This window comes from Mirounga angustirostris, unplaced genomic scaffold, assembly GCF_029215605.1.
Source record: "Mirounga angustirostris isolate CCGP_5_RB_7025 unplaced genomic scaffold, mMirAng1.0.hap1 SCAF_12, whole genome shotgun sequence".
NCBI lineage: Eukaryota > Metazoa > Chordata > Mammalia > Carnivora > Phocidae > Mirounga > Mirounga angustirostris.
The window spans coordinates 84630311-84657883 of record NW_026991720.1 but is presented as its reverse complement, the minus strand read 5'-3'; the positions used below and the strand labels follow the sequence as shown (position 1 = coordinate 84657883).

General features: G+C 36.4%; 1 protein-coding gene across 7 annotated transcripts in view; it reads left to right on the top strand.

Annotated features, from left to right (window-relative positions):
* Positions 1-27573, top strand: part of PTPN12 (protein tyrosine phosphatase non-receptor type 12) — an 88655-nt gene that overhangs the window by 5678 nt on the left and 55404 nt on the right. The window contains exon 2 of one of the 7 annotated variants that reach the window (XM_064575378.1): positions 24877-25042. The exons of the other annotated variants lie outside the window; for them this stretch is intronic. Within the exon in view, the coding sequence (XP_064431448.1) occupies positions 25031-25042 (12 nt within the window). The 5' untranslated portion in view covers positions 24877-25030. The remainder of the gene's footprint in view (positions 1-24876; positions 25043-27573) is intronic. 7 annotated transcript variants of the gene reach the window in all.

Below are 27573 nucleotides of genomic sequence, written 5' to 3'. Positions count from 1 at the left end.
GTGTGTTCTCACATTTGCAGGTGAGGAAACATAACTTATTATTATTAGGAAAAGAGTTTTAACTTCATGGACTCTCTGAAATGGTCAAGGGGCAGGCTGTCCCTGAACCATACTTTGATAACCAGTGAAGTAATGCATGGTAAGCATTAATGATGCTGCTGAGAAAGTTAGTAGGGGTTAGATTGTGGAAGTTCTTGCATCTATGCTACAATTTATTCACTAGTTCAATACCAGTAATTTTGAATAGTTCTATACTGCAACTCTTATTAGAGTCACCTGGACAGCAGGCAGGTATTAAGAAAATACACATAGTAACTGAACATTCTAGCAGTGAGTGTTTCCCCACCTCCAACCACTCACTCCCACCTGTTGCCCCAGTCTGCTTTAGTATGAGTCTTCACTTCTTTCGTTCAGATAGGTTCTAGTAGAAAAGCTAAGAATCACTACTATGGGTCTTTAGAGAGCCACTGTATGTTTTAAGAAGAGTAAGCAGCCATTTGACAGATTTGTGTTGTAGATAGTTGATTCTGGTGACAGTATTAAGGATGGAATTAGTGATGAAGGAGAGCATTTTGGAAGCTGTTGAAATATAAGAAGTGAGATGAGGGCCCGAACTTAAACTAAAACAGCAGAATATAGAGTATATATAGGATCTGATAAGGATTAAGAAAGAAGTTTCAGTGATTCAGTAGACGTGGGTGGTCAAGGAGAAAGGAATATTTACAGTATGACTCCAAGGTTCCTAGTTTGGTATACTATCACCCAAGTTAGAAAATACCATTTGGTATGGTTCAGAGTATGGGAGGAGAAAGAAGTAGAGGGAACCAAGTAGAAGATGGTTGGAAATTTCAGGATAGAAGAGAATCAGTTTAGTTTTAAATGTGATAAACTGAGGTGCCTGAGATATTGAGTAGAAATGTAGAGCTCAAGAGAGCTGACAGGATATAGTTAAAAATTTGGAAATCATCATGTAATCAAGAGGTAGTGGAAAGCGTGGGAGCAAGTAAGTTTATTCAGACGAGAATACAGAGTGCCCAGCTTTAGGTTGGAGAGCAGCAGCATTTAAAGAGCAGCCCCAAAAGGAGGAGCCAGTGACTGTCCCCGAGAAGGTGTGCTCAGAGAGGAGGAAAGGGAACCCAGAGGGTGTCAGAAAAGCCTGGGAGAGTTTCGGGAAAGGAGTAGTTAGCAAAATCAAATACTTCTGGAGGATTGGTAAGGTGAGGTTGAGAACATACCCATTCTATTTGCCAAGTAGGAGTGATTTGGTGACCACAAAAAGTGGTTTGGGTGGGATATGGGAAGAATTTAGATTATAGTTGATTGAGGAGAAAATAGGTAAAATGGGTATAAATTCTTAACATTTACATTTAACATTCTGAAAGTAGATGGTAGAAACCAGAGGAAGACAGATTGAAGGAGAGCTCCCTTCCCACACCCTGCTTTTCTTTTTTTAAGAAAAGATAGGTGCAATATTTTCCATGTTTCTTAACTACATGTATGTCCTCTTTTGTGAAATGATTGCTGTTTAAATATAATTGTAAAAGATAACAAGAACTGAGATCTCTGAAGTTTTTTATTTGAATTCTGGGTTTGAAATGTTAGAAAAAAGGAGGGAGGAAAGACGGGAAACCTGGAAGATTTTATGCTGCACAGCCTAAATAAGTATAAAATTTTTCTTTGTTAAACTGTTTAATATTGTGGCTTGTAGGTATTTTAAAAATCAGTAAGTTTTTTTGAGAGGTAATTCACCTACCATAAAATTCATTCATTTAAGCTGTATCATTTAATAGTTTTTAGTATATTCACAAAATTGTGCAGTCATCATTATCATCAATTTTTATCACTCCAAAAGACAGCCCATGCCCATTAGCAGTCATTCTTCCTCCCTTTCCTATCCCCCAGCCCTAGGCAACCACTAATCTACCTTCTATAGATTTGCCTTATATAAATGGAATCATACAATAAGTGGTGTTTTGTGACTGAGTTCTTTGACTTAATATAACATTTTCAAGGTTCATCCAGGTGTTGCTGGAATCAAAAATATTTCATTTCTTTTTTTTTTTTTTTTTTAGATTTTATTTATTTTATATGACAGAGAGAGAGACAGCGAGAGCAGGAACACAAGCAGGGGGCAGTGGGAGAGGGAGAAGCAGGCCTCCCGCTGAGCAGGGAGCCCGATGCGGGGCTTGATCCCAGGACCCTGGAATCATGACCTGAGCCGAAGGCAGACGCTTAACGACTAAGCCACCCAGGCGCCCCTTTCATTTCTTTTTATGACTAAATAATATTCCATTGTATGGATATACCACATTTTGTTCATCCATTGATGGACTTTTGAGTTGTTTCCACTTTTTGTAATATTTTCTTTATATATAATACATAAAATAGAATATTTTGTATTTTATGAATAATGCTACTATGAACATTTATGTACACGTTTTTGTTAGGATATATGTTTTCCTTTATCTTGGGTATATACCTAGGAGTAGAATTAATGAGTGATATGGTAACCATTGAACTTTCTGGGCAACCACTAGACTGGAGTTCACATTTTACATTCCCACCAATTTCTCTACATCTTCACTAACCCTTGTCTTCTTTTTGATTATAGCCATCCTAGTCGTGTGAAGTGTATCTTGTGGTTGGCTTGTAGGTTTTTAAAATATCTTAGTAGGTTTATATAAATGGTGCTGTATGTTTAATGTGTTTTTAAAACCTAGAGTGGTAAGAAATATTGTCTGTTTTTACATTTGCGACTGGTTTAGTTTCTTATCCATCCTTTGATGAGTATCCAGCCAAACATACTTTGATTCTAACTAACTTTTCAAGTGGAAGTAAACTTTTAAGTAACTCTCCACATGGCTTACCAGAGACAGCATAGTACAAATTTAAAAGTGTTAATTCTCCAGAATGTTTTATTCTGTGTATTTACTTTTAGAATACTGTTAGTTTTTTTCCTTCAATATTTGACATTTAGTTTGAAAAAGTTTTTTGACAGTTTGAAACTGAAAGTAAGACATTAACATTTAGATAGATTAAAAATTTTTTGTTTATATGTTAAACACTTCTATGTTTCTATAGCACTCAGTTCATTAGATTCATAAACATTTACATTTCTAACTTCCCCAACTGAGAGCCTCCAGGGCTAGCAACTGGGACTTAATTTTCTCTGTATCCTCATTGCTTATTATAGTGCCTGGCACTTAATAGGCATTAATGGCCATTGCATGAGCAGAAATTGCAGTGAGCTTAAAACTGTAAGAGATTTATTCTTCAGGTGGATTCTTCAAATGGTCCAAGCAGCTTGTCTTCTTAGATGAGCATGAGAAGTGCTTTTCCCCCTTCTATGCATATACACTTCTGTGCGTGCTTACACAATGTGGTTGTATTTTCAGTACCCACTGAAAAAGAAAATACGAGGTAAAGTGCTGGACTGCATTCAGGAAAAGTTTTAGATTAATAGGGTTTTATTAATTGTAATATCTTCTGCATAAATATGAAAAATAGTACATATTTTTCTCTGGACACTGGTTGGTATGCATAAGGATTCAGGGAACCACTTAAAGTAACTACTTATATATCCCCCCACTCCATGAATCCTACTTGGGGACCATTATCTTAGAATATTAATTTTAATAAAATATCTACTTTTAACTTTTGATTTTAGATTTCATTAATAAAATCCAGATATCATGTTACTGGCATTTCTTCAGAAATAGTGGTATCTTGTAACTTGTGGGTGTCTTGGGAGTGATTACAGCAATAGCTGCTGTTCTCTTCTTGCCTCTAGTTTCTTGCCTTATCCAATCCATTCCACATATCATACTCACTTTCCTAAAGTACCATTTTCAAGTGTTGGCATCTGTGGGATAATAGAAAGCATACTGGTTGTAAAATCAGGATATATGAATTTTAGTCCCTGTGTTGCTGCTTAGTTCTATTTTCTGTAATATGTTTATGTAGTACTGTGGAAACACGGTTTTATTTTTGGGGTGCCTGCGTGGCTTAGTTGGTTAAGCTTCATAACTCTTGATCTCAGCTCAGGTCTCCATCTCATGGTTGTGAGTTCAAGCCCCACATCGGGCTCCACGCCCAGTGTGGAGCCTACAAAGAAAAAGAAAAGAAAGAAAGAAACATGACTTTATTTTTATTAAAAAAAAAAAATGTAAGTTCAAAAACAACCCAAGGCTCCCTTTGATGACCATTAAAATTATTAGAATTTTAAATGGCTAAGCCAAATCAAAGCATCAGATCCAAGCTCTGCTTATTTTCAAACTGTAATTATATGCTGTCTTCCCAAATTCCCTTTCTCCTCTTCTCCCAATTTTGTAACTTTTGCCCTAGTTTAGAATCACAGCCCAATAGGATAAAGTCTGCACTTCTTAGCTTGGCATTCAGAGCCTTCTGAACATAGGCCCACATTACCTTTGCAGTGTTAAACTCCTGTACTCTGCTGTATATATCCCGTTCCCTCTAGAATAAGTTATTTCTTGTTCTTGAATGAAATCTTATCTGTGGTTGTACTATTAAACATACTTTTTCCATTTCTTAGAAAACTTTCCTTAGAGACCAGTACTTTGAAGATCAAAACACTAAAAATTGGGGTGCCTGGATGGCTGAGATGGTTAAGCAGCTGCCTTTGGCTCAGGTCATGATCTCCAAATCCTGGGATCAAGCCCAATGTTGGGCTCCCGGCTCAGCGGGGCGTCTGCTTCTCCCTCTCCCTCTGCCTCTCCCCCTGCTCATGCTCTCTCTCTGTATCTCTCAGTCTCAAATGAATAAATAAAATCCAAAAAAAAAAAACATTAAAAATTTAGAATGACTTTACCACGTTCACCCCAAAGTCAAAAGCAAAAATGTAATTCTCACTTTCTAGGGTAAATATTTTAGCCCAGTTGATCTTAGGAACTTCTCCATTGTAATATCTCATCGTAATGATATGTCTATTAATAATATCTCTATTGTAATAATATCTCCATTGTAAAATTTGGTTTTTAACATCATGGAAAAAAGCCTTGCATTAGATTTGAGTTCAAGATTTGCCTCATGTAAGTCCAGTGGTATGCAGTTATTCTACACCTTAAATTTCTTCCAGATAGTTGAACTTCTCTTCCAACATTTCATATTTCCTGTAGTATTTTTATTTTTATTTTTTTATCCTGTAGTATTTTTAGATTCTTAGGTTCTTGAGATTCTAAAAAAATTTTTAGATTCATGCAGTCAAGCCCTGACAATTATCTCCTTCTCTGTGAAATACACAAATGTCTTGTTTCCATTTGTATAATATTATAATGTCTATGAACTGGTTTATGGCGGATATAAATAGTTGGTCCCTCAGAGTTTTTCCTAGAGAATGTGGAATGTGGATCATGTTAATCTCAGAGGCCTTGGGATATATGCTACATTACATGCTAATCTATATTTCTTGTAATAACTGTTCTTAGATGTAATCTGCATTTGAAAAGCTATTTAACAACATTTGAATAGCTACCCTGGTAGGCTCTGAAGGAATGCAAAAATCCCTGCATTGTATCCCTGTCATTTTTCCATGATTCTTGCCATCCACTGTTCATACATAAGATGTTCCTGGAGTGGCCACTATGCCCTAGGTAATGTGTGTAGAATTGGCAATTGAAAATATGACAGTCATTTTCCTCAAGAACTTTACCAACTGTGAACAGACTTGTGAGAAGCAGCAGGAAGTTTTCCTGGAGGCATTGGATGAGCTTCAGGGGGCTGTGAACCTTTTCAAATCATACATAGTATTTTGTGTATAAGCCCATTTGGGGGGGTGGGGTAGAGAAGGTTCACAGCTCTTAGATTCTCAAGGGGCTTGGGTTCCAAAAACCTTAGACCTTCCAGGCTAGTAGAAAGATAGCAAGGTTTGGAGCCTGGCTGTGCTAGGATTATAAGCAGGTTATCTGGGGAAATTGTGGATATAATACCTACTTGGATGGACCAAGATCAAAACAGTTTGTATATAAAGCTACTAACATAGTATACACAAGGTACTCAATAGTAATTCAAGATGTCTTATTAGTCCAATGGAAGTGTATTCAAGATATAAACCTTAGAGGGAGGGCGCCTGGGTGGCTCAGTTGGTTGGGCGACTGCCTTCGGCTCAGGTCATGATCCTGGAGTCCCGGGATCGAGTCCCGCATCGGGCTCCCTGCTTGGCGGGGAGTCTGCTTCTCCCTCTGACCCTCCTCCCTCTCATGCTCTCTGTCTCTCATTGTCTCTCTTGCAAATAAATAAAGTCTTAAAAAAAATAAATAAATAAACCTTAGAGGGAGGATATGGACCATTTCCGCAAAAGAGACCACATTTGAGCTGACTCCTGAAGGAAGAGTTTGTCAGATGGACTAGCATAAAAGGCCTTTCAGATATAGAAAACTGATAGCGCTGGGGCGCCTGGGTGCCTCAGTCTTTAAGCGTCTGCCTTCTGCTCAGGTCATAATCCCAGGGTCCTGGGTCAAGCCCCACATCGGGCTCCCTGCTCGGCGGGAAGCCTGCTTCTCCCTCTCCCACTCCCCCTGCTTGTGTTCCTGCCGTCGCTATCTCTCTCTGTCAAGTAAATAAATAAAATCTAAAAATAAGTAAATAATAAATAAAACCCATGTGTTTCTAAGTGCTATTAGTTTTCTTTTTAATATTAATATTTATAATTAATGTAAATTAATATTATATTAATATAAATAATATAATATAAATAAATATAATTAATATAAATAAATAATATTTAATATTAATATATTTTTAAAATATTCCTTAAATCTGGTAATTTTACTTTATCTCAGATATATAAAATAGTACTTTTTATATAGTTCTTAGATGATTAGATTAGGGTTTTTAATTGGCTCCTGTTAAAAGTGCCCTATAAAAAAATTACATTAAAAAAATCTTTAGGACCTACACATATTATTTATAGTGATAGACCTCTTGCTTAGTTTGGATTTCTTAGCAAATGTGAGTTTTGCATAAGATAACTCAAGAGGTTTTGAGACTACACGTTTGGGACCAGAACCAAAGTAAGAAATGAAAGGAGTTCTGGAGTCCATGACACCAACATGTGAAGAATAGTTTTTCTGGATACCTTCTCATGTTATGTACTATGGATTTACTCATAAGTTATAGACCCTTTTATGTTAAAAGAAACATTAAAACTGTTTAAAAATTAAGAAGGAGCTTGTTGCAGGTTTTACAGTTAGAAGTTGGCAGAGCCGAGTTTGTTCCAAGTTATAAAAGCAGATGCTTTTTCTATGACATGATGTTGCCTAGGCCAACAATTGCATTCTTACTATTTAGGAAGAAAGTCAATAAAAAAAAGTGGGACATGAGAAATACAGAACAGTTCTTTGTTGGTATAGATTTTTGTTTGCAGCCTACTTCCAAACTGGCTTAAGTGGAAAAAAAAATTATTAGAATACTGCCCTTGAGCTGCTTGAAGCACGGGAGTCAAGAAATGGAAAGCTGTCTATAATCTTGCCTTTTCTCTTCACAGCCCCTTTCAACAATTTTTCAGTTTGTATGTGTCTCCAGGGCTGTTGTCTTTGCTTCTTTGCAGCTGCTTTATTTTTCTCTTTGCGTTTTGGCTTCACTGTTTGGGACTGCATATTCTGAATAAAGGCATCCCTTTTGGTGTCTAACCTGTCTTACTCACTTTATTTCAGTTTAGGGTAAGAGATCAGAAAGACTAGAGTTGCTCAATCTCATTTTCACATTCCTGAAAGAGTCCATCAACTTGCCAGTGAGAGGAGTATTGTGTGAGGTGACCAAGGTAGGGAGCTTGTTTAGGTGTATGTAAGGGAAGGGACTTTTCTTAGGGAAAGAGAATGATAGTTCACTAGGCAGGCAGTCTGAAGAGTACCTAGAACAAAAATCCTTGCAGCAAAACTGAAAAAAAAAAAAAATGTTTGTTAACTATTAAGGTTTTAGCCCCAAATAAAGTTCTACCCACTTTCTTTCAGAGAAGGGGAAAAGAAGCATAAAGAGTCCTTATGACTTGAGAGAATATTGTGTTGGCTCTGGTAGAGCATTATTTCACATACCCAGTACATACTAAACATCAGACAAGTTTTCGTCTGTGTGAAAACTAAAGATACTCTATAAGCTGGGATGCCTGGGTGGTTCAGTCAGTTAAGCGGCTGCCAGAGTCATGGGATCAACTCCCGCATCTGGCTCCTTGCTCAGGGGGGGAGCCTGCTTCTCCCTCTGCCTGCCGCTCCCCCTGCTTGTGCTCTCTCTCCCTCTCTAATAAATAAATAAATAAAATCTTAAAAAAAAAAAAAGATAGTCTATAAGCTGCATATTTATAGTATCTAAAATTTAAATTATATTTTTTCAGTGTTAAAATGAGGAACCAGAACATTACCTTCTTGTAAGTAAATATTATTCTAAAGATCAATTTTATTGAAATACCGTATCTAGTCATTCTTTGTTCACTCCTTGGCTATAAATCCGAAGTACATCACTATCTGAAAGACCAATATATTTTCTTCACAGTAGATTTTGCATCAATAAAATAAATCTATAGTTCTTTTAGTTCCCAAATCGTGTAAAAATTAAGTATTGTGGTATATTTGCCTTATTGTCACTGTGCCTTTCCTGTGTATCTGCTTGTGTCTGTGCCTCTCTCTGACACCTTTTGTCTACTCATCTTTTCTCTGTCTACTCTGTCCATTGACCTGTGTGTGCCTAAGATTTGTTAATGTGTGTTGGAAATGGGTGTTAGAAATAGATCAGGATGTACTGTGTAATTTAGAAATTTCCTGTTATTTATGCCTAATGTTTGTAATTCTTTACTTTTTTTTTTTTTTAAAACAAGTCCTACTCCTAACGTGGGGCTTGAACTCACAATTCTGACATCAAGAATCATACACATACTCTACCGATTGAGGCACCCAGACACCTCTGTAATTCTTTACTTTTAATACTGTAAATAGTTTATACGTAAATGCCAAGGAGGAACATAGAGTAGATCGATATCAATAATAGGATTCTGTAACTGAAGTGACTGGATATGTTCAAGCATTTATCACTAAACCTGTTCACTGGCATTATTAGATGTTCAAAATAAAAAGTTTTTCTTATTTAATTTACAATATGGATAATAGAAGATTATTAAAGTAAGAGAAATATGGTTTTAATGCTTAATATACCAGATGCTTTGGTTTTTTTCATTTTTGGAAAAGTAAAGAGGATGGGTATTTTAATGGTTCTAAAGCTTGAAACAAAAAATTTTTTTTTGTGAAAGTCAACGTTCATAGAAACTATTATTTCCTTTCTTGGTTGATAATTAGGTAGGCATTGGCTAACCCCACATCTTCAGCCTCTTCTTCATTCCTCTAACCCCCCATTGTAATTTGATTTCAAGGTCTACCATTTTGCCAAAATTGCATTTACTATGGTTGCCTCACATCTCCTAGACACATCCGGTAGATTCTTTATAGTAGTGTGTTTAACATTCAGCACTGTTCACTGTCTTTTTCTTTTTTTAAGTCCTTGCCTTGATGTTGAAGCATCATTTATATATATATATATTTTTTACCGACCTCTAAGTTTGTCTCTGCTAATAGTGGCTCAGGTGGAACATACTTTCTGTTTTTTACCCTGGTAGGTCCTATGGGAAATATAAGTGAATACTTGAATATTTAGAAATAAGAAGGAATTTTAATAATCTTGTAAAACTGACTATAGTGATATGGATTACTTTAATGTTGCTAAAGAGTCTCAAAGAATAATAAAGTACTGATTATTTTCTCATACTCTACATTCTTGTGATGACTAACAGATTAATCTGTTTTTAAAGTATTTTTGGAAAATATAACTTAATCTAAACTAGAAGTGTAGGGTGAATATTTAACCAATACACTTAATTTTCTGTTACCGCTCTATTACATGCCAGTTTTTATATTATTTACAAGCCATATATTGGTTGCAAACCATATATTGTTTATGCCATATCTAATATTTTCAAGTATGTTCTAGAATTATCTTACCATTTATTATTTTTCTCATTAAAGGAGGTTTAGAAAATTTTATTTTAACATAGAACGTGGATTGAATTGATACATAAATTGTCACTGTTTTATCTTTAAGATATGTTGTAACTAAGAAAAGTAAGAAAAATAATCTTTATACTGATGGGAGGGAATTTAATTATAGAAGGTCAAGGAAGGAATGTGTAGATGTCAAGAAAGAAAAGACCAGACAGAAGTAGTAGCATATCTTTGTGATATATTTTATTTTAGCAATTTGAGTGTCTAATGTTAAGTTATATTGGATACTCCAGCAAATGTAGATCACAACAGTTTTATCTGGATTAAACTTAGCCATTACTTACATATCTATGTAATTTTGAGTAAGTTATTTAAGCTACTCACAATCTGAGTTTCCTTATTCATAAAACAGGAATATTTTGCAGTATGAGAATTAGTAATAATATGAATAAAGGACATAATGTAGTGTTAGATGTTATTCTAAATAAATGATAGTTAGAAATGAAGAATGATTAAGGACATTAAGTGAGAAGTAAAATAAATGTGAAGGGAAAAGGCAACCCCTTGCTCTTTTTCTCTTTTGGACCTCTTTGATGATAGAGAAAAAAATAATGTATCTGATGTAATTATCTCATGATATCATTGATAGTAACTTGGGAGTTTTGACTTTATCCTCTAAGCCAGTGATCTCTCAACTTTTGATCACAGTAAAAATTTTTAAGCATGCACCTTCTTAATATAGTTTCATTAATTTATAAATTACATACTTATACAACTATGCTAAAATTTATTATTATAAATACATATAAAAATTAGAATGGGATGAGATAAAGCCTATACAAATAATATTCATAAATTAAAAAAATATTTAATGACAAAGTATATTTGTTCAGTAAAATTATAGTATTTTATAAAAAATCTTGATTTTAACACTTTGTGAAATAGTGTTTGAAAGACTGGCTCTGAGTTTAATGGCTTCCCTAGATTAAAAAGATACCTGACAGGGGCGCCTGGGTGGCTCAGTCAGTTGAGCATCTGACTTTGGCTGGGGTCATGATCTCCGGGATGGGCTCCGGATGGGCTCTGGGCTCCAGATGGTCTCCGGGCTCCAGGTTCCGTGCTCCGTGGGGAGCCTGTTTCTCCTTCTCCTGCTGCCCCTCCTCCTGCTTGTGTGTGCTCTTGCTCTCAAATAAATAAATAAAATCTTAAAAAAAAAAGATACCTGACAAAGATACATAGATACAAATCTTTTTTAAAATCATCATGCTTATTTTTATTTATTCATTTAATGGTTACTGAAAACCTGTGTGCCGGGTTTATTCTAGACTCTGAAAACTAGAACTCCTCGTGGAACTTACATTCTATTGGCAAGAGTCAGAGAATAACCTAATAAACAAGTAAATGTAACTATATATTAAATGCCGTGGAGAATAGTAAAACAGTAAGGAAAAAAAGGAGTAAAATATATCAGTTATCACCACGGTGGTGTTGTATAACAACCACAAACCTTAGTGGCATATAATAAATATTTTTACATGCTCTTGGTTGTCAACTAAACAGTTTTGCTGATCTTGACTGGGTTCATTCATGTTTCTGGGGGTTGGCTGGCTGTCAGCACATCCAGCCTGGCTGTGGCTGGGATGACTAGGATTGCTTGTCCCTTCTCTGCATGTTTCTCATTCCCCAATAGGCTACCAGATGTGGCAGGTGGCTGTTGCAGAGGTGCAGGTGAGGGGAAAAAATACACAAGACCTATCTAGTCTCGGAACTGGCACATTGTCATTTCCATCATTTTCTGTTGACCAAGGCAAGTTACAATGCCATCTCCACTTCAAGGGGTGGGGAAATAGATTTCATCTTTTAAGTCAAAAGAACTGCAGAGTCACATGTGATTTTAATGCAGGGAAGGATGAAAAATAGGCTTTTAATATGATCAATCTATCATATGACAGGTATAGGAGATATTATTACAAAAGGTGGTTAAGATATTGGACGAAAACTTGAAATGCAGTTACCTGCGAGGAGAGCATTCCAGACAGAGCATTAAGTGCCCATGGACCTGAGTTAAGAGTGTTGAAGGAAGCCATTGAGCTTGAGCAGAATAGGTGATGAAGAGAGTACTCTATTTGTGGTTGGGTAGGGAGTTAGTCCAACTGTCTAGGTTCTTGTAGGTCATTGTAAGAATGGCTTTTACTCTAAGTAAGATGAGAACCTTTGGGGTTTTACTCTAGGTATGATGTTAACTTTAACAGGATCACCTTGACTGCTATGTGGAGAATAAAATGTAGAAGGTTAAGGACTGAACGAGAGACCACTTAAAGCTGTTCCAGTAGGGCGCCTGGGTGGCTCAGTTGGTTAAGCGACTGCCTTCGGCTCAGGTCATGATCCTGGAGTCCCGGGATCGAGTCCCGCATCAGGCTCCCTGCTCGGTGGGTAGCCTGCTTCTCCCTCTGACCCTCCCCCCTCTCATGTGCTCTCTGTCTCTCTCATTCTCTCTGTCTCAAATAAATAAATAAAATCTTAAAAAAAAAAAAAAAAAAGCTGTTCCAGTAGTTGAAGCAGGAGGGCCTGAAGATAATGACAGTGAATATGAGGAAAAGGGATGAATTTGGAAGGCATTTCCTAGGTAGCATTCACAAGACTTGGTCATATTAGAAAGTGTGGGAGAACTCAGCTAAGTTGGACATTGAGTGATAGTGGTGAGATAGAGAATACAGGAGGAAAGATGAATTTGAGGAATTGGGTACTACTGAGTTCAAGTGAAAATGTATTGAGTTTGAGGTGAATATAGATATCAGGTCAATGTCATGGTTTCCCCTACAGATCCCTTAATTTTTTTGTGTATGGGTAATTATTGAACTCATGGAAGAAGATGAGGTTTCTGAGGTAATATATACTGAGAGTAACAGAAGAATACAGAACATGAGAGACTTCTCATGTCTTAAGTGTCTTCTTGAGGTTGATAAAGTGTCAGTGGTTGCGAGAGAGTTAGGAACAGAATCTGGGGGGTAGTGTAGAGGCCAAATGGATTGAGGATTTTCAAAAAGAACTTGAATTTAAACGTGGATTTGGTGATTAGGAGTCATTGGTGATCTTGTCAAAAGCACTGAGAAGAGGGTGTGACAAGTTTGCATTAATTTTTTTTTTTTTTTGAGAAATAGAAGATATTAAGGGAGTTTTAGGCAGTTGTCAATAGGTAAGAATAGATTTTATTTTGCTTTTTAAAGCAGTGGGAGAATTACCATGTTCGTGAAATCCTATCTTACATATGAGTTGTCCTGAAAGGTAAACCTGCTGTAGTCATCTTAGGGAAAAGAGAAGCGGGAAGTGAGTAATGACAGGTCTATTGATGTAGATTATTATTCTCTCTTCTCTAAACCCTGAGTCCCTTCTTTTCCCATTTCTACCCTCTGCTGCCACTATTGTGCTGCTGTTTACATTGCATTCTGCTACTAAAGCAAGATGGTCATCCACTGCAACCAGAGCTGACTTAAAGCCCATAGATTACGAAATCAAGGAAGTGATTTTAAAACCCTACAGGTGTTGAGGTGGTGTCAGTTTGTGCTTAATGAACTCTCATATTTCTCACTGCAACCCAATGAGCAAGATATTATGGCCATTTTATGGATGAGGATATGGACACCAAAGTTGTCCTTCAGCATGGTAAGGGCATTGGGAGCAGTAGAGCTCAAATAGTAGGTAATGCCATGCACAGCTTTTTCCTTTTAAGGTGCATCAGTCAGTGGTAATCATTAGATGGTAGCATATGATATGGCAGAAAACTGTTGATGAAGTAAATAGAGTTCGACAGAGTAAAGGTGTAACATATTTACCCTTTCTCCTTTTTTGCTCCCATGGCACTTTGCATCTATCTCTGTTATTCTCCATATCATATTGCAATTGTATATTTATTTTCTGTTTCTGTTACTAGGTTGTAAGGACTTCAGTGAGCAGAGATCCAGATTCAGAGATTCTGAGATCCAGTGGCCTGGATCTGTCTTGTCTTTATACTTCTGGTACCTAGTCAATGGCTACATGATAGGTGCTTAGTGAATCTTGTTAAATAAATTAATCATTATAATGTACTTAAAAATATGTTTATCAGATAACACAAATAATGATGTGTATGTATTAAATGCTATATATCTTGTTTATATAATGAACTCTGCAATTAATGTCACCAGGTCCGTTATATTGGATCCTCAGACTAATCCAAGTCCTATTTTTGCAGATGAGGAATCTGAACTTGCCCAAGGTCACATGGGTAGGGTAGTAAGAGGCAGAATTATTCCAACTATAAAACTTATGCTATTAACTATTATGTTTTATTGCCTCTTTCAATGCACTTGTTGTTGGCACCAGCAGCATGATCATCCATTCCTAATTTGAGAGAGAGAGTGACTGGCAGAACCTTTAAAATAAGTGGTTGCCACCCAACCCTGCTCAGACCATCATCTCAAACTTGTGGGCTCCAGAACCGTGAGAAAATACATTCCTACTGTTTAAGTCACTCAGTTTGTGGTACTTTGTTATAGATGCCCCAGGAAACTAACACAGTCACATATGATTTTCGTGGGCCCTGGGTACTTTGGCCTGTAAAAAAAATACTCAAAATTACTTTGTGACTATATTGGTATAAAGAGAAATAAAACCAAAGCTAGATCATATTCAAAAAAAAAAAAAATAAGCAGTTGCCTGACACCTTAGAATTTAACATATCTGCTGGCTGTCAGCTATTTGTCAGAGTCCTTTACCTTAAATATGCTTGAGTATAGATTGAACATGTTAGTGTCCTGTAGCTTTTAACGTGGAATTTTTTTTACATGCTACATGTTAACCATTTTTAATCACAGGTGGGAGTGGGAGGTGGCTTCCTCTCTGCAAACTTATCAATCAAAGCATTTCTGTTCATATATACTAGTTAGTGTATATTTTGATAAATAATATTTAATGGTATAGTGAGGATAAATAATGATAATATGTTTTTAAAGTCTCTTTTATCAATGTAACAGCTTCATTGAACCAAAACTCCATTGAAAGTAGAGTTTAGCACTAATTTAGTATGTAAAAGTAAGGCTAATAGGCTCCTTTTCACCCACTGAAGTTATAAAAACATGTTAAATGGTCACCTCTGTATTTCTTAATTACATCAGAATTGGGATGAATTGTAGAATTATCCTAAATTTGCTTCATTTCAAAGAGAATGAGTTATTCTGAGTTTTTTGGCAAATTCAACCCATTTAAATTCTATTCCCTTTCCTATATATATATAGGATCATAGGAAAAAGATCATTCCCCCTAAGGGAATTTTCAGTAGAGATGGGGAAATAATGATGTACACAAATAACTAATGCAAAACTGAGCACAATACTATGGGACAAAGTGCCATAAGGATTCTTTTTCTTTTTCTTTTTTGGTAACTTTTTAAAATTGTGGTAAAATGTACATCAGATTTACCCATTTTAACCATTTTTAAAAGTGTATAGGTCAGTGGCATTAAGTATATTCACATTTTTGTGCAATGAGGATTAGTATAAGGGAAAAATTACATACTGTTAGGTCATAGAATGCTTTATAAGAAAGGAGTTTTAAAGTGAATCCAGAAGGGGTGCACCTGGGTGGCTCAGTCGGTTAAAGCATCCAACTCTTGATTTCGGCTCAGGTCGTGATCTTGGGGTCGTGGGATTGAGCCCCATGTTGCACTCCAGGTTTGGCGAGGAGTCAGCTTAGAACTCTCTCCCTCTCCCCTGCACCGCTCCCCCCTCCCAACAACGCACGTGCTCTCGTACTCTGTCTCTCTCTCTCTCCCTCTCTAGGGTAAATAAATTTTTAAAAACAATAAATGTTAGATTACAGGGGATACGCTCTAAAATAATTTAGCCCCAGAGATTGTCAGTGTACCCACACTACACATTAAATATTAAGGCTTATACAAGCAGTGTTGTGTGTCTCAAAGGAATCAAACTGACAGTGTAGTATTGAGTCACACTGATGTCCTCATCCTATTAGAAATTAGCTGGGTACCTAAGAATTGTCACTTCACAAAGTGATGCAGAAGAATACCACCTTGCCTAAAACTTCTTTTCGTAATATAAAAAGTAGCTGAGGGGTGCCTGGGTGGCTCAGTTGTTAATTGTCTGCTTTCGGCTCAGGTCATGATCCCAGGGTCCTGGATCGAGCCCCTCAATGGGCTCCCTGCTCAGCGGGAAGCCTGCTTCTCCCTCTCCCACTCCCCCTGCTTGTGTTCCCTGTCTTGCTGTCTCTCTCTCAAATAAATAAATAAAATCTTTAAAAAAAAAAAAAGATTATCTCTCTCCTTCTTCTTTTTCCCCTCCCCCCCAAAATAAAATAAGTTCAAAAAAGATATAATATCCACCATATTTGGGTAAATTTTTTTTAATGTAATAAATAGTTGTTTAGAGGAAGTCAGTCAGTATGCCAATGTAAGGAGATAGGTGGAACATCATTTAGGGGTAAAGCCAATTTGGGGCACCTGGGTGGCTCAGTCGGTTGAGCATCTGCCTTCGGCTCAGGTCATGATCCCAGGGTCCTGGGATCAAGCCCCGCATCAGGCTCCCAGCTCTGTGGGAGGCCTGCTTCTCCCTCTCCCACTCCCCCTGCTTGTGTTCCCTCTCTCACTGTCTCTCTCTCTGTCAAATAAATAAATAAGAATCTTTAATAAAAAAAAAAAGCCAATTAGAACGCTTTTTCTCTCCAGACTTACATTTAAAGCGCAAATATAATAAAGATCAGATTTGACCTCATAAAAATAAAAAATATCTATAATACAAAAGGTAATGCAAGGTTAAGCAGTAGATTAAGAGAAAATGTTTTCAACGCATTTATCAGATAATGGGTTATTATCTAAAACATGAGTAGCTTCTATATATCAAGAAAAAGAACACTCCAGTAGAAAAACGATCATATGCTATGAATGGTAATTAACAGAAGAAAAATGCAAATAATTAATGAACATGGAGAAAAGTCATGTAAATTAATCAATATTAAATTTGGGGGGAGTTCTTCACCAGATTCCACCAAATTTCGTAAAATTCAAAAATTGATAATTGTAGCAATTCAAAAATTGATAAAACAAATGTTGGAAAAGATAAAGAAAAACTGGCATTTTTAATTTGTTGATAGTAATATAAACTGGTGAAACCTTTTTCAGAAGGCAGTTTGGCCACTTCTCATAGAATTGATGTATGTACTCTGACCCAGCATGTCAATATTGTAAAGAAAAGATTCTTTTCTTTACAGTATTTGCTATGTATGTAAAATAGTATGTCCAGGTATTTCATTGCAGCAATTTTTGTGAAACAAAATAAAATATCTATTAATAAAGAGATTTAACATGGTTGACTACTTCTAAGGAGAAGAATATAGAGAAGGGGGGAGTTTTTTTTTTTTATTTTATAATTGTGTGCATAAGAGATTTAACATAGCAAGCCTGAAACTGCTATCCTTAGAAAGGCCTGCTTGCAAGATTAGCCCTTGGAGAGTCTCTGGGACTTACTGCTTTGGGAGGGTTCCCATCATTCCATGATAGGAGTGGCTCACCATGCCTTTACTGTATGTATATGGTTTATGCTGAACACTTACTTTGCTTCTGGGAATCTGGAATTTTGGCTAACGGTAGGCCGTGACCAGCCCCCATTGAAAACACTGGGCACTAAATCTCTAATGAGCTTCCCTGGTAGACAGCATTTCACAAGTGTTGTCACAGCTTGGTTACTGGAGGAATTAAATGGGTCCTAGGTGACTCCATTAGGAGAGGACTCTTGAAAGCTTATCCCTAGTTTCTTCTGGACTTTGCCTTATGCATCGTTTCCTTTGCTGCTTTGGCTTTGTGTCCTTCAGCTGTAATAAATTATAGCTGTGAATGACTATATATAGTCCTTTGCGTCTTCCTTGTGAATCACTGAACCTGAGGGTAGTCTTGATAGTTTGGATGTCTGGATAGTTTGAATGTTTTAGCATATTCATGTATTGCTTGTATAAATTTTAAAATATTAAATTTAATGTATTACATTTTAAATTTTAAGTGTATATGCATATACATAAGGTACATACATATATGCCTCACCTCTAAGGATATATTGATGGGTTTTTTTATATGTGTGTATTTTGTGACCCATTTATAACTTGGGGTACATTTATTTTGTATATCTTTCCCCTGGTGATAGAAAATTGAAAGCTTTCCTTGGTGACATTGTAGGTAATATAATAAAGAACTGAATAAAAGGGGTTTAAGTATATGCTCTCTGGTTATACAAACTGTATTATCTGAACTTACTGAACTAAATGTGTTATAACTGTGACAGTAGGGTGCCAGTTTCATTGACTATGTGATCTGAATGTGCTTATCAGTTACCATTATGTCTAAAAGACTTGCCATGCTTTATTTGATACATAATACATGGAAGACACTGGGCACTGTCGGGGAATAAAGAGAAATATAAAAGATTGTCACTGACAGACAAGAAATTATAATCTTGGTTGGCAGCAGCTGTGGTAATGATGGGCTAACCCATGTAAACAGATGATGGGTGTAAAAGGCAGAAATGATAAATGCTGTACAACCAGGATGTACTTTTGTAATGTATGCTACATGAAGTCGGGATTTTGTCCTGTTTCCCACTATATCTGTAGCACCTAAAAGAAAACCTGGCACATAGTCTAGGTTAGGAGAAAATGATGTGAGATCAGTCATCCTCATGAAGGTGATAATTGAATCTCATTCTTTTCCTTTTATGGTAAGTGTCTGAATCCAGTATGTCGGCAAACTGAAAAAGTAGATGTTTTTTGAAAATTGTAACTGTTAATTCATGGTAGAGCAGAACTATCTGATTTTATATGAATGTTGTGTGACCTGGTAATCTGAGATAATTTAATGATGTTACCCACAACTAGTTTCTCCTTTTCCTATGACTGGATAGACATTTAATTTTAAAGCAAATAACTACAAAGGTTGCTTTTCATTTAAAAAAATCTTTTAATTGTGGTAAAACGCAAATACAAAGCTTAGCTTAACCATTCGTAAGTGTACAGTTCAGGAATTTAAGTACATTCACTTTGTTGGGCAACCAGTGTCTACAACTATTTCCATCTTGCAAAACTGAAGCTCTACACTCATTAAACAAGGCCCATTCCCCTCCTCTCCCTGTCCCCGGCAACCACCATTCTACCTTTTATTTCTAAGACTTTGACTACTCTGGGTACCTCACTTACGTGGAATCATGCAATATTTATCTTTTTATAACTGGCTTATTTCAACTAGGATAATGTTCTCGAGGTTCATTCATGTTGTAGCATGTGCCAAAATTTCCTTCCCTTTTAAGGCTGAATAATAGTCTATTGTATATGTGTACCACACTTTGTTTATCCATGTGTCCATCAGTGGACATTTGGGTTGCTTTCACCTCTTGGCTACTGTGAAAAATGTTGCTACAAACATGAGTGTACACATACCTGTTTAAGACTCTACTTTCCATTCTTTTGGGTATATACCCAGAAGTGGAATTTGTGGATCATCTGGCAATTCAAGTTAAAATTTTTTGAGGAATTGCCATACTGGTTCCCATAATGACTGTACCATTTTACGCTCCCACCAGTAGTGCACAAGGATTCCAGTTTCTCCACATTCTCACCAACATTTGTTATTTTATTTTTTTGGTAGTAGCCATTGTAATGGTTGTGAGAAATGTCATTGTGTTTTGATTTGCATTTCCCTCCTGACTAGTGATGTTGAGCATCTAACCCTATGTGTGTTGGCTCTTTGTATATTTTCTTCGGAGAAGTATCTACTCAAGTCCTTTGCCTATTTTTTAATTGTGGTGTGGTTTTTTGTTGTTATTGTTGAGTTGTGGGAGCCCTTAATATCAAGGTATTTCTGTATATCCATCTTTAGCACAGAGAAGCCTCAGTCAGCTTATAAAAGCTTACCAATCATAATAAAACAAAACTTATGACTCATTTTCAGATGCTCTCATCACACAGGATAGTGGCGTCATATTTCCAGTTTAATTAATAGTTCTTACAATCAGCTGAAGTTTTAGTCATTTATCATTTTTCCTCACAAGACTGCCTTACAGATTGACATACCTTCTGCTTATCTCAGTAAAGTTTCTTGTGAATATATTAGTATATTCTCTTCAGTGACTTTAACCACAGTTTGAAAAGCTATCAAAATATTGGCATCTTTTGGGGCACCTGGATGGCTCAGTCGTTAAGCGTCTGCCTTCGGCTCAGGTCATGATCCCAGGGTCCTGGGATCGAGCCCCGCATCGGGCTCCCTGCTCAGCGGGAGCCTGCTTCTCCCTCTCCCACTCCCCCTGCTTGTGTTCCCTCTCTCACTGTGTCTCTCTCTGTCAAATAAATAAAATCTTAAAAAAAAAAATATTGGCATCTTTTATTTAAAAATTTGGCTTATTTTGTAACTTTTTCTTAAGAAGTTAAACCCATTCTAGATAATTGTAAGTTATTTTTAGTTATGTATTTCCTCTATATCATTAGTTTGTATGTTTTTAAGATTTATTTATTTATTTGAGAGAGAGAGGGCGTGCACGTGAGACAGCGTGCATGATTGGGGGAGGGCAGAGGGAGTGGGAGAGAGAGAATCTCAAGCAGACTTCCCTATGAGCATGGGGCCCAACATAGGGCTTGATCCCAAGACGCATGAGATCATGACCTGAGTCAAGATCATGAGTTGGATGCTTAACCGATTGAGACACCCAGGTGCCCCATAAGTTTGTATTTTTATTTAAGGTGTTGCATTAAACAAATTATTTTTGTTTGATTTTACATGTTGGAAGAAAGAGGAGCACTGTTTATCATTATTACAAAGAGATATTTGAAGACAAAATAATGCCTTAAGTAACTTGGGGTACATATATTCATTATCTGGCCTTTCAGGACTAAGTCTAAAATAATGCCAGAATGAAATATTTTGCAGGGAATCTGAATGTTTAGTATCAAAAATAACCTCCGATTTGTTTCCCCAGGAAATACACAAAAGCTTTAAGAACACATATTTGCTTAATTACCTGGATTGGGGTTTAATTCTTTGATTTTAGTCTTCTTTCCTATCTTGGGTTAGAGTTATAGAAGTGATAGCATTTAGACTTTAACCCTAATTTTAGATAGCTTATCAGTTATTCCCTCTCTCCCTCAGCATTTTCTATTTACTGTCTTCCTACCTTAAATATCTGGTCTTCCAGGTAGTCTAGCTTCATTAGTGTGGTTTGACATCAAGTTATGTTAAAACCTGCATTTTTTATCTTTCTTACTTATTGTTCTTACCTAACCTTTCCTGAAAAAGTTACTTGCTAAGTTCACTGGCCAAAGTTTCTAGTAGACCTGATTGTTCATTTGTAATTTCTTTGTGTTACTCCTATTTCAACCAGATTCTGCATTCTTGTTATGTTTGACCCTGTCAAATTAATGTTCTAATGAGAAGGTCTGCAGTGAAGAATAGAGACTTAGTAATACTCATTTTGAGGAGGATGGGTATTCCTTATTACTGGATGGGACTGGATGCCTTGGTTAGCATGCTCAATAATTACTATTAACAATATTACCTAACCTCCTTTTAAGGATTTTTTATAACAGCTTTGTTGAGGTAAAATTCACATGTATTGAAATTAATTCATATATACCATAAAATTCACCTCTTTAAAATATACATTTCAGGGCGCCTGGGTGGCTCAGTCGTTAAGCGTCTGCCTTTGGCTCAGGTCATGGTCCCAGGGTCCTGGGATCGAGTCCCACATCGGGCTCCCTGCTCAGCAGGAGGCCTGCTTCTCCCTCTCCCACTCCCCCTGCTTGTGTTCCTGCTCTCGCTCTCTGTCAAATAAATAAATAAAATCTTTAAAAAAATAAAATAAAATAGACATTTCGGTGGTTTTTATTGTAGTCACAAAGCTGGACATCTGTCATCACTATCTAGTTTTGGAACATTTCATCACCAAGAGAAACCCCAAACCCATTACCAGTAACACCTTATTTCTCCCTTTCCCCAATACCATGGTAACTACTAATCTACTTTCTGCCTCTATTGATTTTCCTAGTCTGGACATTTCATATAAATGGGATCATATAAGATATGCTTTTTGTGTATTTTACATAGTACAGTGTCTTCAAGACTCATCTATTAAGTATGTTATCAGTACTTCATTCCTTTTTATTGCTGAACAACAGCCTACTGTATGAATATACCATATTTTGTTTATTCATCAGTTGATGGATATTTGGGCTGTTTCCACTTTTTGGCATTTATGAATAATGCTGCTATGAACATTTGTGTACAAGGTTTTATGTGCACATACATTTTTAATTTTCTTGGGTATATATCTAGGAGTGCAGTTGCTGGGTTGTAACTCTATATTTAACCTATTCAGGAATTGCCCAACTGTTTCTATTAGGAATTTAAAACCTAATTCTATAGACAAAAGTTTGGCAACCTAGCATGACTTTATCTCTACTTAGTCTCTCCTTTGTGAAAAGTGGTAATGATTGTATTCAAGAAGATCCTTTATTACACTTAATTTTTTATATCTTAAAACAAATACCTTTTATTAAACAAAGAGTGTTTTTATGCATTGATAGGAAAAATTGGCTTGGCAGATCTCTTAATAGTAATTCTTATGTATTACTAGACTTGGGGAGTTGAAATGGAAAGGTGTAAAAATATGGCTTGTAAACTTATTCTGGTTTGCCAGGTAATTTTCAAGCCTTTGGATATATATAATAATTAGGACTTAGGTGGTCTCTGTATAGATTGGTAATGGAAGGATTAGAGAGAACATCAATGACAGTTTATTTTCTACCATTTTAGATTTTGGCTTATGATTTATTTTGTCTAATGGGTCTAAATAGACTTGCAATGTACAGTTAAAAATTGCTTTCTGAGTTTTTTAAAGAGGAACTGGAGCTGGTAGTGAGCAATGTGGTCTCAAGTATCCCACTCGTAGTATGACACCAAATCTTAGGGTATACACAAAAGAGGATTAAAATGCTCTTTAAGAACAAAAATTTGGCAGTAATTGAGTATACAGATAAAGGTAATTTGGTGTCTGCCAATTCAGCTAATCTGAGGCAGCTAATTAATATTTTTCCTAAATTCCTCATCTATTAATAAACCCTACATGCTTATCTCAATTTTTCCATACTTAAAGACATGCTCTATGGTAGGTGCTACATAGGGTGCTTTACATGCATGGTTTAATAAATGCATTTCTTCTGTCTTTACTCCTTGACATAATTAATGTAATTTATTTATCACATTAAAAAATAATTATTACATAAATACTGTTTATTTATAGTATTTATTTTGTTACGCCCACCAAGTTTGTTCTTTTCCTTCATTCAAAGGGCTTCTTAAATCTTTTCATTTTTAATTGAAAAGACATTGTAATTAAAGGAAAAAAACTTAAGTTACCTATATCCTATATTAAAACAGCTTTTTGTCTTCATTGGCAGTGGGACTAGAAAGTAAGGGGCCAGGTTTGGGAGTTGTTTACTAAGGTACACTCACCAGAACTTGAAATGGATTAGGTGTGAGAGGAAGCAAGTAGGATAAGGGGGAAAAGGCTCAAACTACTAGGAGGTCTGAAGCCTGAATGGGTAAGGAGGGCAGAGGTGCTGTGGAAAGAAAAAGAGACGTAGAATCATTTGAAAAATCAGGTAGGTTTCTTTTTATCTAGTTAGGTTTAAATTGCTGTTGGGCATGTTAGGTAAGCTGTTTGAATATGGACTGAACTGAAAAGTCAGGACTAGAAATAGAGATTTTGGAATCTTCATAAATGTACTCGGTTAAAGTCACAATAGGGAGGGGATAAACTTGCTAAAAGATGAAATCTGAGGAGAGAACAGTTCCAGAGAAAACACAACAGTTAGGGGTTGGGAAGCAGAGGAGGCAGAAAGGACTAATTAGCAGGGTAAGAGGAGAATCAAGGGACTGTTGTTTCATGGAATCTAAGAAAGGAATTTAAAAAGGGGAGGATCATCTGTATTAAATACTTTATAGGAATTGAGGCTTTGAGATTTTGATGCCGTTTGAAGATTACTGGTGACTTCATAAAAGTAGTTTCAGTAGAAGTAGTAAAGATAAGATTGAAATTTTTAAGGGGTTCGGGAGTTAATGACACCAGTAAGTGCAGATTTCTCTTTAAAACTGGTCTGTTGACCACAACTTTGTGGCAGTCTGGCTGAGCAAAAAATAATTAATTTCCATATAGTGGTAAATACGTATTGAACTCTTAAACTGCTAAAGTGACTCTTCCTGTGCTATATTTGTTTTTGCAAAGATGAATAGGAATTCTGCAACCATGCTATTAATTTGGGGGTCTTCTTTAATTTTTTAGTTGGACAGTTGATGTTATTGTGGCTAAATGTGTTAAAGCTGGAACTCTGTATTCTCAATTTTACTGTACGTTTATACTATTTGTTGTGGAATAATGAGATTGGTGATAGATTGCTTTGGAATACTTTGAGAGTCTGGGCTTGGTAGAGTATTCCCCCGTGTAAACGAAAGGGTAACAGGGACTGTTATGACAGTGTTTTCTTAAATCAGGACACATCACCAGATCATGGGTGGCATGGTCAGGAGCCGTAGGTTTACCCAAATTTTGGAATTTCTATTTTTTTTTTTTATTACTCATTTGACAGAGAGAGACACAGCAAGAGAGGGAACACAAGCAGGGGGAGTGGGAGAGGGAGAAGCAGGCTTCCCACTGAGCAGGGAGCCCAATGCGGGGCTCAATCCCAGGACCCTGGGATCGTGACCTGAGCCGAAGGCAGATGCTTAACGACTGAGCCACCCAGGCGCCCCTAAAGATTTTTTTTATTTTATTTTATTTATTTTTTATTCATTTGACAGAGAGAGACACCCAAATTTTGGAATTTCTGAGCAATTTGCTGTGGAGGCAGTGGGACAAAATATTCGAATTTGAATTAACCTGCAAAACGTGGAACCAGTTATTTCATGAGTTAAATGGCTAGAGGAGCATTAGATAAAGGATGATGAAGAAGGAATGAACGAAAAGGTGAGAACCTGTGTGTAGAAACAAAATAATCAAACCTAGGAACACTTTTTTTTTTTTTTTTGCCATTTGTTGTATTAAATATCTTCATTTCAGTAAAATTAATACATATAACAAAACAATTTTAGTGTCCTCTTAATTCAAATGGAATTCTACTTTATTTCCATAAGAATGTAACTTGCAGGTAGACAGAGGATAAACTTGCATTACATCTTCTTAACTTACTTTGATCTTGAGAAAGCACTGTATTTTCTTTTGCGACCCAAGAACAGGAACCTTTCCTTTAAGGAAAGTATTGCTTGTTGTCTAGGCTGTGCAAAAAACAAAAACAACAATAACAAAAAAAACGACTATAGGCTTGTGAAATTTTTATAACTTTCTTTTCCTTTTAGTTTTTATGCTTTGCTGTATTTATTATTTTTAAATATAAAGTCTATAGTACAGTTTTATTCTAAAACAAGTTCTCAAGGGGCACCTAGGTGGCTCAGTCCCTTAAGCATCTGACTCTTGATTTCCACTCAGGTCATGATTGTATGGAGAGGGCAGATCAAGCCCTGTGTTGCCTTCTGTGCACAGCACGGAGTCTGCTTAAGTTTCTCTCCCTCTTCCCCACCGCGGTCGCACGTTCTCACGCACGCGCTCTCTCTCAAAAAAATGAATAAATCTTTAAAAAACAAAAACAAAGACAAGTTCTCAAAATTAAGGTCTATTGCTACCCCTTCAAGGAGAATTTAAAAAGCTGCTACGTTGAAGAGATCTCCTTTACTAGTAGTTGATGGAACTAGAAATTGAACCCCAGTTCCTCTGACTCAAACCTGTCCCATTGTGAAGTACTAATAAAGTGTAAGAGGGCAGAGAAATTTGTTTCCTAAGTATACTGGTCAATTCTAATTTGTATTAATTTTCTCTGAACATTACCACCAGAGAAGGCCTAAAGAGTGTATTTACTCACTACTGTTTGTCCTGGATTATGCTGGTAGTAGCTGGTATTAATAGAAAGAAGACATGGTCTGCATTTTTAGGGAATTCATGTTCTCATGGTATATATGCATATATAAGTTAACATTGGGATATGTCCTAGATGAGAGGTAAATATAAAGGACTGTGGGTAGAGATGAGGAAGCACTTTGGGAGGAAGTGGAAGATGGGGTTTGGTACCAGGACTAGTCTCAGGAAATGTTTTAGTGAGAGGATTTCTGTAGTGAGCTAGAAGAAAGTGAGGAGTTTGTTTGGTGTATACTATTAGGAAAATAAGCATTAAAATCAGCTTGAATAAAGAATAAAATCTTTTTGTTACCCAAAGACCCATATGATCAGCCCCTACTTCAAAATATGTCCTTTTACTATCAGTCCTGACTTAGCTTCAAATAAGAAGGCACAGCTTGCTCTCTGAAGAAGAATGGCAGATAAATTAATCTGTTATATAGCAGTAGGTAAAGCGTGAGCAAAGATAGGAAGATGCATTTTGAAAGGCAGAGTTGCATGTTTTGCAGTTAAAGGTAGACATTACAGTTGTATAGTTTAAAGACCCTTTGGTTGTTTTGGTTGCTTACAATGGGTATTAGGGATATGCATATTTTTATATAAATAGGTTTGTAAAGATTTAAGAAAAGCTGGTTAGAGATAGTATACTTTTGGTGGAAATTACACTATGATTTTACTACTTGTTGCTGTTACTTTGTATTTGGGGTTTTAAAAAAGCTATTTTGTCTTAATGATCATATAACTTATATGGTAAGTATTAGTAATATTACAATTGAGTGGCTTTTGTGATAGACTACAGTTACATATTTCAGGTATAAAACCGGATGAATCTATTCATTTAATAGTTATTACTAAGTGCCACCTGTGTGCCAACCCCCCTCCCTTTTAAAATTCAGATGGATTCGGGCGCCTAGGTAGCTCAGTCGGTTAAGTGTCCGACTCTTGATTTCAGCTCAGGTCATGATCTCAGAGTTCTCGGGGTTGTGAGAATCTCACGAGCCCCGCACTTAGTGGAGAGTCTGCTTGAGATTCTCTCTCCCTCACCTCTCACCGCCCCCCCCCCCCGCCCCCACACACACACGTGGTCGTTCTCACTTGCTCTCTCTCAAAAAAATTAAAAAAATAGGGACACCTGGGTGGCTCAGTTGGTTAAGTGTCCACCTTCGGCTCAGGCCATGATCCCAGGGTCCTGGGGTCAAGTCCCACCTCGGGCTCCTTGCTCAGTGGGGAGTCTGCCGCTCCCTGCTTGTGCTCTCTCTGTCTCTCTGACAAATAGATAAATAAAATCTTTTTAAAAAATTGAAAAAATAAGATAAAATTCAGATGGATTCTCTAGTAATTGCCTCAGAAATTTTTCAGAGCAGTGGCAAAAGCATTACTATTTTATGGGTTAGGTATTCTTATATTTTGGTACAGTATAACCTTTAAGCATGAAGTATAATTTCATTTTTATTTCACTTTAAAGTACAGTTTTCAGATTTGTATATTCTTGTGTGCATATTTACTGAAAGTACTATCTTATGAAACTCATATTGTTTTTTAAATATGTT